General features: G+C 56.8%; 4 protein-coding genes across 4 annotated transcripts in view; all 4 read left to right on the top strand.

The window, feature by feature from the left end:
* Positions 1 to 523, top strand: part of ACA1_199070 (uncharacterized protein) — a gene marked incomplete at both ends in the record, with an annotated part of 597 nt that extends 74 nt beyond the window's left edge. Inside the window, one exon of the mRNA XM_004341699.1 lies at positions 8 to 523. Coding sequence (XP_004341747.1) covers positions 8 to 523 — 516 coding nt within the window. The remainder of the gene's footprint in view (positions 1 to 7) is intronic.
* A 412-nt stretch (positions 524 to 935) lies between these two features.
* Positions 936 to 3,735, top strand: ACA1_199060 (HECTdomain (ubiquitin-transferase) domain containing protein; the record flags this gene model as incomplete). Its single annotated transcript, XM_004341698.1, has 14 exons — positions 936 to 1,075; positions 1,150 to 1,243; positions 1,381 to 1,479; positions 1,573 to 1,657; positions 1,722 to 1,866; positions 1,955 to 2,038; positions 2,134 to 2,303; positions 2,381 to 2,491; positions 2,571 to 2,635; positions 2,721 to 2,945; positions 3,073 to 3,169; positions 3,251 to 3,366; positions 3,449 to 3,540; positions 3,633 to 3,735. The coding sequence occupies 14 exons, from the start codon at positions 936 to 938 to the stop codon at positions 3,733 to 3,735; spliced, it is 1,626 nt and encodes a 541-aa protein (XP_004341746.1).
* A 1,094-nt stretch (positions 3,736 to 4,829) lies between these two features.
* Positions 4,830 to 7,091, top strand: ACA1_199050 (pentatricopeptide repeat domain containing protein; the record flags this gene model as incomplete). The annotated part of the gene is made up of 8 exons (XM_004341697.1): positions 4,830 to 5,076; positions 5,174 to 5,250; positions 5,276 to 5,323; positions 5,468 to 5,782; positions 5,806 to 5,979; positions 6,073 to 6,267; positions 6,412 to 6,477; positions 6,606 to 7,091. The coding sequence occupies 8 exons, from the start codon at positions 4,830 to 4,832 to the stop codon at positions 7,089 to 7,091; spliced, it is 1,608 nt and encodes a 535-aa protein (XP_004341745.1).
* Positions 7,092 to 7,239: 148 nt separating this feature from the next.
* Positions 7,240 to 11,252, top strand: ACA1_199040 (Pumiliofamily RNA binding repeat domain containing protein; the record flags this gene model as incomplete). The annotated part of the gene is made up of 14 exons (XM_004341696.1): positions 7,240 to 7,339; positions 7,489 to 7,642; positions 7,714 to 8,044; positions 8,159 to 8,281; positions 8,453 to 8,716; positions 8,831 to 8,918; positions 9,044 to 9,135; positions 9,217 to 9,431; positions 9,531 to 9,629; positions 9,737 to 9,806; positions 9,918 to 10,031; positions 10,097 to 10,174; positions 10,322 to 10,478; positions 10,591 to 11,252. The coding sequence occupies 14 exons, from the start codon at positions 7,240 to 7,242 to the stop codon at positions 11,250 to 11,252; spliced, it is 2,547 nt and encodes an 848-aa protein (XP_004341744.1).
* Between the last annotated feature and the right edge of the window lie 263 nt (positions 11,253 to 11,515).

The following is an 11,515-nucleotide window of genomic DNA, read 5'->3' as shown; positions in this document are numbered from 1 at the left end:
GGCGCAGCACCTGGCCGAAGACCCGCTGCCGCTGCGCAAGGCCAAGATCACGCTCGAGGCCGCGCTCAAGCGCGCCGAGAAGGCGCGCGCCCCCTTCGAGGCCGCCACCAAGGTCGCCGAGGCCGCCCGCCAAGTGGCCGAAGCCGCGCGCCACGAGGCCGAGGCCGCCAGGCGCGAGGCTGAGTCTGCCAGGCAGGTGGCCGAGGCCGCCCGCCAGGAGGCTGCCGCCGCGCGCGAGCAGGCCGAGGCGGCCCGTCGCCAGGCCGAATCCGCCAGGCAGGCCGCGGAGGCTGCCCGACGCGCCGCCGAGGAGTCGAGGCGCGCTGCCGAGGCCCAGCGCCAGGCGGCCGAGGAGGCTCTGGATGAGGCCGGCCGCAAGGTGGAGGAGGCCGAGGCCTACCTGGCCGAGGTCAAGGCCAAGCCGGGCAAGTGCCACGGTGCCATCTGGTGGATGGAGAAGGAGCTCGAGGAGCAGAAGAAGTACCTGCCCTCGTCCAAGGGCGGCGTCGCCAAGCGCGGCTAAGTGCCTCACTGCACTGGCGAGCTTTCTTGTCTGCCCTCTGCTGTACTCAATTACAAAAGAAGAACGAAGAATTTAAGAGACAAAAGTCGCACAGGTTGAAATTTCGTATGGTGATTGAGAAGAGGGATGTTCGCTGGAAACTCGCGCTTCTGTTCTACAAGGCGCGAGAGGGTTGTTGTTTCTCCTTTTCCTCTCTCTTCACCGCTGCTCTGCGCTTTCTCCCTCGATCTTCCCTCTCCTGCATATCCTTTCTTCGATTCTGGAGCATCCATCCTCTGCTACGTCCAACTTTCAACCACGAGGCTGCGAGTATTGAGGGGATCTGGCATTACCCGTAGTGCCACAAACCACATCGAATCATCCATCAATTTACTGCACAGCCCCAGCCGGTCCGAATTGAGCACAAATAGTGATGGGGAATTCGCCCTCAGCCTCTCCGCCCTCTCTGGAACTCCTTGCCGACCCCATCGAAGAATTGGAGGGACGGCTGTTTTGGCCTTCCCAGCCTTACGAGGGTCCCGTGAAGCTACGATTCTGCTGCGATCGATGCAGGTGCATCCCTGTTCCTCTCACATGAGAAAGCGTGCAGAGCGCGTTTGGAATCTTAAACTCTTCTGCACTTGCAGCCAAGAAGCAGTGCTGTTGCAGCCGTACCCGGAAACCTGGAAGGACTTGGTGGGTTCGCGAGGGGAGTGCTTCGCTTGCGGCTCTGTACAGAAGGTACTGCTTCCCACCATTCTGAGCTCTGCTCTCCTTTCACGCTCGAGCATGATGGTAGTAGCACTGCCCAAGGTACTTACTTCTTCGGTTTTGCACTCATTCCGGTTTCTTTCGTGGCACGCTGTGTTACGCCACAGATCAAAACCAAGTTCATCGAGGCCGGCACGAGGGAGCCGATATGGGTGTTCAATGGGCGCGATGATCGAGTCCTCGCACAACAAATACTCAAGTTCATCGTACGTTTCCTGAGGCAGCCTCCTGTGATGTGTGCTGTGATCTATAAACTCTCCTCTTTCTGGCCTGTCCTGTATAACATGTTCGCAACACAGCGAAGCGCTCCACCATCCCACAGATCTTACGAAGCTGGTTCGCGCGTTCATTTCGAAAAGGTGCTGCGACCAGCAAACTTTCGAGGTTCGTTGTACACCCCGTGACTGGAGTCTCGAGAGTTCAGACTTTCAGCCTTTATGCCTAGAAGGTGAGACGCTGACCAGCGAATCTCCCACAGACAGCGTCCTCCCTCACGATTTTTTGTGGGAAGATGAGGCGCTACAACTGCCGCTCAAGGAGAGACACAAGCTCTTCCTCCAGACCGCCAGAAAGAACATCAAGACGTGGGACAGGTAAGTCCCACAACTATCTGTTTGTTATGTCAAGTTCTCCTGGTCGTGATGCCTTGGCGTGCTGATAGCGGATTTGTTGTTGGGACAGGTTCAAAGTGAGAATTGACAGACACAGCAACATCCTTTCGCAAGCCTACAAGCAGTTTAGTGAAGTGGCGCCCAATAAGATCAGGTCAGTATAGCTTGTCCGTTGCTTTCCTCTTGGTTAAGGTATGGCGAACACTGACCCAGACGCGCCTTGGGTGTTGTTTGGTTTTTGGGCAACAGGGGATCGTTTTCTGTCAAGTTCCTGGGCGAGGAGGCGATGGACCTGGGCGGCGTCACGAAGGAGTTCTTTCACCTGGTCAGCGAGCAGATGCTGGATCCGCGGGCCAACCTGTTCATACCCCAAGGACCCAACAACACCTTTCACCCGAGCCCATCCTCTGCAATCAATGGTACCCCCCCTCCTCTTCTCGCAAGCCCTGCGTTTTCGTGCGCTCTGGTACTCATCCTCAAACACCGCTGCGTCTAGAGCTGCACCTGGAATATTTTCGATTTTTTGGCCGATTCCTCGGCAAGGCGTTGATCGAGGAGCGATTGGTGAAGGCCCCTTTGACGCGAGCCATCTGGAAGCTGCTGTTGGGTGCGCACACTCACATTCAATCATTACGCACTACTTCAAAGCAGTTTGAACTCATCAAGTTTTTCTCACCCAACCACAGGCAAACCGCTCACCTTTGAGGACTTCCAGACTGTAGACAAACAGATTTACATGCGACTGTTGCAGGTAATGGACCATCTCCTACCCATCCTTATTTCTTGGGCTTCAGGAAGGTGCTGCTGGCCAACTCATTGCTGCGTGTACACGACAGATGCTTGATTTCGACGACGAGACGTTGGAATCGTGCCATCTGGTGTTCGCGGCGGACATCGACGACTTTGGCCAGCCGCGGACGGTTCCGCTGAAGGAGGGCGGTGAGGACATACCCGTCACGCGGGACAACCTCATTGAATGGATCTCCCTGTACAGCAGCTGGCGCATGCTCGACTCCGTGGCACCCCAACTTGTACATTTACTCCAAGGGTTCTACGAAGTGGTACGTTGCACCCGGCTGGGGCGGTGCGTGAGCTACCTTGCGGTGACCGCACTGATCGTTATTTTTATTTTGTAACAATATATATTTAATTTTGTTGATGGGCATCGTTGTGTAGGTGCCGGTTCAGGTGATCTCCCTGTTCAACGAATTCGAGCTCGAGCAGATCCTCTGCGGGCTGGGCGAAATCAACGTCGATGATTGGCGAAAGCACGCCGTCATGATCGGTAGCACAAATCCGTCACCTTCTTGCTTTCTGCGCCTTCGTCTCTCAATGTTTCCTTCGTCTCTCTCGTGATTACTATCAGGGTATCGGCGGGACGAGGATAAGGTGCAAGAGGATTGGTTTTGGGAAATTTTGACGGAGGACTTCAACAACACTCAGAGAGGCCAAGTGCTCCAGTTTGTCACCGGCTCAGCCCAGGTACTACCACACCTCCTCCCACACTCGCACCCACCCACCCACCCCCCCACCACCATCATCTCACCCGCCCTCCCGTCAACAGGTACCTGTTTCGTTCCAATACCTGCATCCACGCTTCACGGTGGCCCTCGTGCGCGGTCTCAAGAAGGATAGCTTCCCCTATGGGCACACATGGTACAGTGCCGGCCATCTTCTTTTTCTCAAGTGTTGCACTGGAACACCCTTGGGTTGCTGATGATGGTGGTCGTGTGGCCTTCTCTCTGCAGCTTCAACCGGGTGGACTTCCCGGTGTATTCGTCGAAGGAGAAGATGCGGGTAGGCCTGCTCAAGGCGCTGGACCTTGGCCTCGTTGGCTTCGCCCTCCGCTGACCGATTGGAGATGCATGGTTGTCTTTCTCCTTGTTGGCATCCTTCCACCATCAAGCGCTGAAATAAAACGTACATAGGAAAAACTGGAGCCTGCCTCAACCCAACACACACAACCACACAATAGAATTGTCCATTCACAACGTTGATCTGCTGCATGGCTAATCCATCACACTCCTGTGTGTGGTTTGAAGATGAAAAGAAAAAGAAGAGAAGAAGAGGTTGGGATTAGACCTCCACACACATACACACACTCAACTCCCATAGAGCAGCTCAAAGGAGATGGTAAGCACCAAGGGGAGGCACTCACAGCTGAGAAGAACAAAAGTACTTTCATGAGAGGGTGACACATGTATTGTCTAGCTTTTACTCCCCATACAGATGCAGAGTAAGCTGGTGGAAACAGGTGTGGCAGCAATTCTGATTGCTCACAGGGGTGATTGCAATGGTGACAGCCAACAACAGTAGCTGGAACCCAGCCTCACTCCTTGGCAATAGAATGTTTGCTAAGCAGCACTTTATCTCCTCCTTGCCCCACAAATCATGTGAAGATGAATGCTGCAACAATTTGAAATCAACCAGCAGCCATGATTTTCCTTTTATGGTTTCTGTGTGTTTTCTGCCAGCCATTCAGGAAAGGACCAAAAAAACGTGTGTAGTCATTGCATACATGTACTTGATAAAGTAAGTGTACCAAAACATGATAGAAATTGGTCATTCCAGACCTTGACTTGATGGCCCAGTTACAGCATCATATCTCTCATGATGGTATTTTAATCTGCCATATCTCAAGATCTGCTCTCAATTTTGTCTTGCTATTCTTAAAATAAAACCATTTTTGTGTTGTCAAAACTATTTTTATGAGGTTAAACTCACAAACAAAATCACTTTTCAAAATGACTGGACCTCTCATTTCAAATGACCACAAGTTCAGGGTGCATCTCCCTTGATGGCACCACCAGCAACCTGCACACAGAGAGTACTGTGTGGCCATCCTTAGTGAGGTAGCAACAGAGGCAGACCTTCTTCTTTGTCTTCTTCGCTCGCGATGCCAGCGTCGCGTTGCTGCTCGCGGCTCACACTTCTTGGCCCCCACCATGTTTTCCACCACCGCCACCACCACTCGCGCACCTGCAGCGAGACCACCGCCCTCGCCGGCAGCAGCAGCAGCAGCGCCGCAACACCACCAAAACCGCCGAAGCTCGCCTCCGACTCAGGGCGACAACCGCGGCAGGCGCCCTCCCAACACTACCACCACCGGCACCGCCGCGGCGAGCCCGCAGCAGAGAAAGCAGCCTTCGCCGAGCGACGTGCAGCAGACGGTCCAGCGCATCAAGCGCTCCGGTTCCGCTTCCCCCCCCTCCTCATTTTGTGAAGGTTCACCCAATTTGGGGTCAGCTGACCGGCCGCCATGCCATGCCACGCCACGCCACGCCACCAGGCGCGATTGGCGAGGTCGATGCGCTGGTGGCCACGCTCAAGCGCACGCGCCAATTCGACCCCTCTGCTGTGAGCGCCGTGCTGCCTCTTTTTGGCGCGACAGTGGGAGACGGCCGTCGAGCTGGTCGAGCTCATGCCTCGCCACGGCCACGTACCCCACACCACCCCTCTCCACCTCTTCTTCGGTGGTGAAAGAAGAAAGAACAGCCCACCATGCGCGCCCCTCCCAAACCGGTGACGTCCTTGTCTGTGCTGTGCTGTGGTGGTGCTGTGGTGGTGGTGGTGGTTGGCGCAGACGCCCAACCTGTTTGTGTTCAGCGGCCTGCTCCAGGTGCTGGGCAAGGCTCGCCAACCGGACAAAGCGCTCCACTACTTCGCCGAGATCGAGCGCAGCGGACTCACACCCAACACCCACTGCTTCAGTGCGCTCATCGCCGCGCTGGGCACTGCGGGCCGGGTCGACGACGCCGAGCGCCACTTTGCCCAGATGGCCCAGCTGGGCGTGGTGCCCAACACCCACTGCTTCAGCGCGGTCATCGCCGCGCTGGGCACTGCGGGCCGGGTCGACGACGCCGAGCGCCACTTTGGCCAGATGGCCCAGCTGGGCGTGGTGCCCAACCTTTACTGCTTCAGCGCCTCATCAGCGGTTTTGCAGAGGCAGGACGAGTGGACAAAGCCGAGCACTGGTTCGCCAAGATCACCACCGTGGGCCGCCTCAAGCCCGACCTCATCAGCTACAGTGCCCTCAAACGAGGTGGCGGCGCGGCCCGAAGGGCTCTCGAGCTTCTGCACGAGATGACCCACAAGGTGCTCACCTCTCTGCCCCTCTCTGCATCTCTCTCTCTCTGTGTGTGTGTGTGTGGTCCCTGTCCCTCAACAGTTTTTGACTTGGTTGTGCAGGGTGTGCGACCAGATGTGGTGAGCCTACAGCACAGTGATCAGCAGCCTGGCCAAAGCCAGAAGAGGCCGCCGCCGCCACATGGACCAGGCGCAGGAGCTGTTTCGAACCAAATGGTGCAGCAGGCCGTGCGACCAGACGCCACGACCTTTGGCGCACTCATCCACGGCCACGCCCTCGTGGGCGATCTCGAAACAGTCCGTAACCCCTTCCCCCCCCCCACCGCCACCACCACCAATCAAACAAACGAACGAACATCCCGCGGTCATTGTCTGTGGCCGACCAATAATTAACAACAATAATAACAATAATAATAATAATAATGTGCTGCGCACATGCAGGCCAGGCGCAGACTGCAAGAGATGAGCACAGAGTTTGGTCTCTCGCCTAATGCCGAGATCCACACCGTACACACATCCCCACTGCCGGCTCAATTCTGATGAGCCAATGCCCTCCTCCCCCCCCCAAGGGTAGCAAACAACTGACCAACCCGGTGGTGCACCATCGATGATGGGTGGTTGGTGGGTGACCTCAGATGTTGATGGACGCCGAACAGCGCATGGCCACCGACCCTGTTGCGGCCTATCACCAGGTGCTGCGCACTGTGGACCACATGAAGCAGGCGGGCGTGCATCCAACCCACGCCACGTTCAGCGTCGTCATCGATGCGGCGGGATTTGCCGGCCTGCCGCACGAGGCCGAGCGCCAGTTCGACGCCATGACTCCGCTCCACGGCCTCCACCCGAATACCAACAACTTCACGTCGCTCATCGAGGCGCTGGCCCGCAACGGCCGGCTCGACAAGGCCGAGGCCGTTCTCGACTCGCTCGCAGCGCGCCAGCCCACTTCGGCGCTGCAGCACGACCGCCTCACGGCCAAGAGCTTCAACACGCTGCTCGGGTTCTGCATCGGCGCCGGCGACTCAGCACGAGGCCAGCGTGTGGTGGCCAAGATGCACCAGGCCGGCGTCGCACCCACCGAGGTCACCCAGGCCAAGCTGCGACCTGGCCAGGCTGTGTGAGCGCCGTGGTGGACCCTGTGGCGCGTTAAAAAAAGCAGTAAAGACACAAAAAAAATGAAAACAAAGAAAAAGGAAGAAAAGAAGAAGACCAAAACTTCTCTTTTCTTTCTCCTTCTTACGTGAGATCGAGACGGAGCGGACAGCAGAGATGGAAAGGAATCCGCATCGGCTCGTTGACAACGAGCTCCGGAGCTATCTTCAACACGTCAAGGGCATCATCGACAAAAACGAGTTCGAAGATGAAGAAGGTGGCTAACCCAATTTTCTCCGCTTCCATCTGCAAGTTCGATTTTACTTATCTAATTGATTCACTTCCTATTGTTCAATTAATTTAATCTCGCAATGATTTTTTTAAAAAAATTGGAGATGCTCACGAATTCTATCCGTTGCGTTGTAGAGCGGCAGATTTTGCTGAACAATGTGTTCTCGGAGCTGCGGCACAAGGAGCTCAACATCGCCACCCACTCAGGCGTGACGCGCACGCTCGAGGGCTTCCTGCCCCTCTTCTCCCCCTACAAACTGCGCGCCTTCCTCTTCCACCTCCGCCAACGGTACCTCACCACTCGTGCGTGTCGTGTGTCGTGTGTCGTGTCGCTGATGACCGTTTGTTGGTGTTGTCCAGCTACGTGAGACTCAGCACGGATTGCGCGGGCTCGCACATCTTCGAGAAGGTGATCGGCCTGTTCGGCAAGTTCCTGGGCGACGAAGACGCCGACGCCGACGAGGAGCTGGACGACGGTGAGGGCGAGGAGGCCAAGGAGAAGATCCCGTCGTGCGTCGACACGCTGCTCGGCGTGTGCGACGAGCTGGCGCCCGAGCTGGGCGCGCTCACGACCGACAACTACTCGACCCACGTCGTGCGCACCCTGCTGCGCGTCCTCGCGGGCCTCCCGCCCAGCGAGCCCAAGACCGAGCAGGAGAAGGACGACGCACAGTCAGTCGCCCCCAAGAAGGTTGTTTTAACCGCACACGCGCACGCACACGCACACGCACGCACGAACACACCGCACACGCAGATGAAGGAGTTGGCTGACGCTGGGTTGGTTGGTTGGTTGCTGGCGGCGCAGGTGCCGAAGAAGCTGCTGGAGAAGGCCAAGGAGGTGATAGAGGCCATCTTGCTGCAGCTGCAGGACGACAAGCACCAGGCCCAGGACATCATCTTCCACCGCTGCGCCTGCCCCACCATTCAGGTAAACAGATATTTTCATATTTGTTTATTTATATTCAATTATTTCCTTTGTTAAATTCTATTTTGCTCTCCTTTGTCAATATTAATTGATAACAGGTTAATATATTCCTGATTTATCAATTGGCATATTCAATTTACTAAAATGCAATTTCATTGCTCTACGCGCGCGTAGACGATCTTGGCGGTGTTGAAGCAGCTGGACCCGGAGCGGATGGAGGCGTTGATCGCGCAGATGCTGATGCTGGACTCCAAGGACTCGGCGGCCACCCTCAAGCACGTGGGCAAGGCCCTGCGCCACCCCATCGCCAGCCACTTCATCGAGAAGGCCCTCCAGCTCTGCTCGCCGGAGACCTACGTGCGCATCTACTCGGACTTCTTCCGTCACAACATCGTCGAGTACGGCAAGGACGCCTCGGCCAACTACGTCGTCCAGCAGGTCAGCCATCAGCACCACGCGACACGACACACGCGACACGACACACAACATGCAACACATTGCTGACATTCTCTCCTCTCTTTTTTTTTTTGCTTTTTATTTGATTTCATTCAGTTGATCGCGAGCGCGCGGCACCACGCCCAGCCGAAGCTCATTTTCGAGGAACTCATGGAGAGCCCCCACAACGTCAAGTCTCTCTTCAGTACCCCCCCCCCTCTCCACCCGCCGTTCCCTCCTCTCTCTCTCTCTCTCTCTCTGGTGTGTGTGTGTGTGTCGCGTGCCACGAATGTTTGCTGATCGCACACACCGACGAATGTTTACCCCCAGATTCGGGTAAGGCGAGTGTGATGTTGAAGCTCGTCGAGGCGTTCACCAAGTTCACCGACATCCCCAAGAAGGACAAGCGAGCACTCTGCACGGTGCGCACACAAGACACCGCACGCGCACGCGCACACACCGCACACGCACGCACGCACTCACATCCCTGGGTTCGGGCACAGAGCATCCGCGACGTGTTCATGGTGGAGGGCGAGCAGCCGGCGGCGGTGGCCGAGGCGGAGTCGGAGGCCGCCGGCGGAAAGGGGGCCAAGAAGGCGGCCAAGAAGGAAAGCGAGAAGGAGAGCGGCCGCGTGTTCGACCTCAAGGGCCTCCTCGAGGTCAAGTCCGTTGTGCGCGACGCCCCCACCAAGCCCGCATTCGGCAAAAAGAAGAAAAGGTACCGTGTCTCGTGCTGTGTGGCGTGTGTGTCGTATTGTGTGTCGTTCGTTAGAAGGTGGTCCACCTGACCTCAATATGTGGTGTGATCGGGGGGCAGCGGCAAGAGGGCCGTGAGTCCGTTCTCGCCGATCGGCTGTCGCCTGGTGCAGAGCCTCATGCTGTTCCCCTTTGACTGCGTAGACTTCCTGCTCAACAGGTACCCCTCGCGCGCCGCACGACCGCACGACCGCACGACACACGACACACGCATATACAACGCACGGTGTAACTGACCCCACTGCTCACCCGACCAATATTACTTAGTTTCCTGGCCCTGGACACGGAGTACCTGTTGACCATGGGTCTCGACTCGGCGGCCAGTCGCGTTGTCGAGGTACGTTCCGGGCATGACCGCACGCACGTGTTCGGTGTGTGTTGTTTGCTAACGACGCACGACACGCGTGGCTAGGCGTATCTCGATGAGTCGTGTGCGGCGCCGGTGAAGCACAAGCTGAAGCTCATCAGGACCATGCACGGCGTGTACGGCAAGCTGGCCGTGGACCGATGCGGCAGCCACATCGTGGAGAAGTGCTACAAGGCGGCCGACGTCAACGTCAAGGTGCGTTGCACGCACGCACCATACACACAGCCGTAGACTAACTGGATTGTCTGTTGTTTTTTCAGGCGATGATTGCGGACGAGTTGGTGGTGGACGAGAAGAAGCTCGACGCCGAGAAGTACGGCAAGGCCGTACTCATCAAGGTACCACACGCAACACGCAACACGCAACACGCAACACGCAACACGCAACACGCAACACGCAACACGCAACACGCAACACGCAACACGCAACACGCAACACGCAACACGCAACACGGCGGTGCTGACGTGTATGGCGCGGGTGTGCAGTGCAAGATCGGTGCGTACAAGATGAAGAAGGAGGCGTGGACGGAGAAGGCGGCTTCCATCGACAAGAAGCGAAAGATGTTCGAGGACATCCTCAATGACCAGGACGACGACCTCCTGCCCTCCGCCAAGGCCGTCGAGCTCGCCTCGCCCGACCAAGGTCTGTGCGCTACCCGCGTTGTGTGCGTGTGTGTCGTGTGTGTGTGTCGTGTGTGTGTGTCGTGTGACGTGTTCAGCGTGTGCGGTGCGACTCAACTGGGGTCCGCACACAGCAGAGAAGCCGGAGAAAAAGAAGAAGAAGGAGATCGGGGGATTCGTGGTGGACAAGTACGGGTCGGCAGCGCTCAAGGAGGAGCTCCGGAGAGCAGCCAAGAGGCAAAAAGAAGAGGGCGAAGAGGAAGAAGACGACGAGGATGAAGACGAAGAAGATGAAGAGGCGAAGAAGTCGAAGACGAAGGCGGGCAAGCGCAAGCAGCTCGACGCTGTGGAGTCGCAGATGATGGAGCTGTTGGGCTACGGCGGCGATGATGCCGACAGCAGCAGCAGCAAGAAGCGAAGGCGAGATGATGATGGCGATGGAGAAGAGACGAACAAGATCAAGAAGAGCAACCAGCCGACGAAGAAGAAGAAGAACCAGAACAAGAAGCCAAGACGGGAGGAGAAGGAGGCGAGTGGCGACACGTCGCTGGGCTTCATCATGGACGTGATCTCGGCCACGCGGAGCAACAAGCGAGCAGAGACGCCCAAGCAGAAGCAGCAGGTCAAGGAGGCTCAGGAGGCCAAGCTCAACAAGAAGAAGAAGCAGAACAACGACAAGACGGCGGAGAAGCAGCAGTTGCTGGCCCAGCAGACGAACAGCACCGGCGGCAACAAGAAGGAGAAGAAGCAAAAGGAGGAGAAAGACGGGTGGGCGGGCTTCTTCAGCGATGAATGAGCGCCTTGTTCGTTGTTGATGATGTTGATGAAGCATACACACGACCGGACATTGGCCACACCACGTGCCCTTCCAGAACTTGGTGGCCTCAATACGACCGTTGGGGTGATCTGGCGAGTCGGCGATTTTAGCCCACTTTGGCGCCGAAAACGTGAGCCGGCAAACATCTCAAAATCAGCGATTGAACCTGCTACACGCGGCACATCTGGAGTAGAGAAAGAGAAGAGGATGAGTAGCAGATCGTCCTCATCTTCTCAGTCTTC

The sequence above is a fragment of the Acanthamoeba castellanii genome (assembly GCF_000313135.1).
Source record: "Acanthamoeba castellanii str. Neff unplaced genomic scaffold scf7180000084753, whole genome shotgun sequence".
Lineage (NCBI taxonomy): Eukaryota > Discosea > Longamoebia > Acanthamoebidae > Acanthamoeba > Acanthamoeba castellanii.
This window is presented reverse-complemented; position numbering and strand designations above follow the sequence as displayed.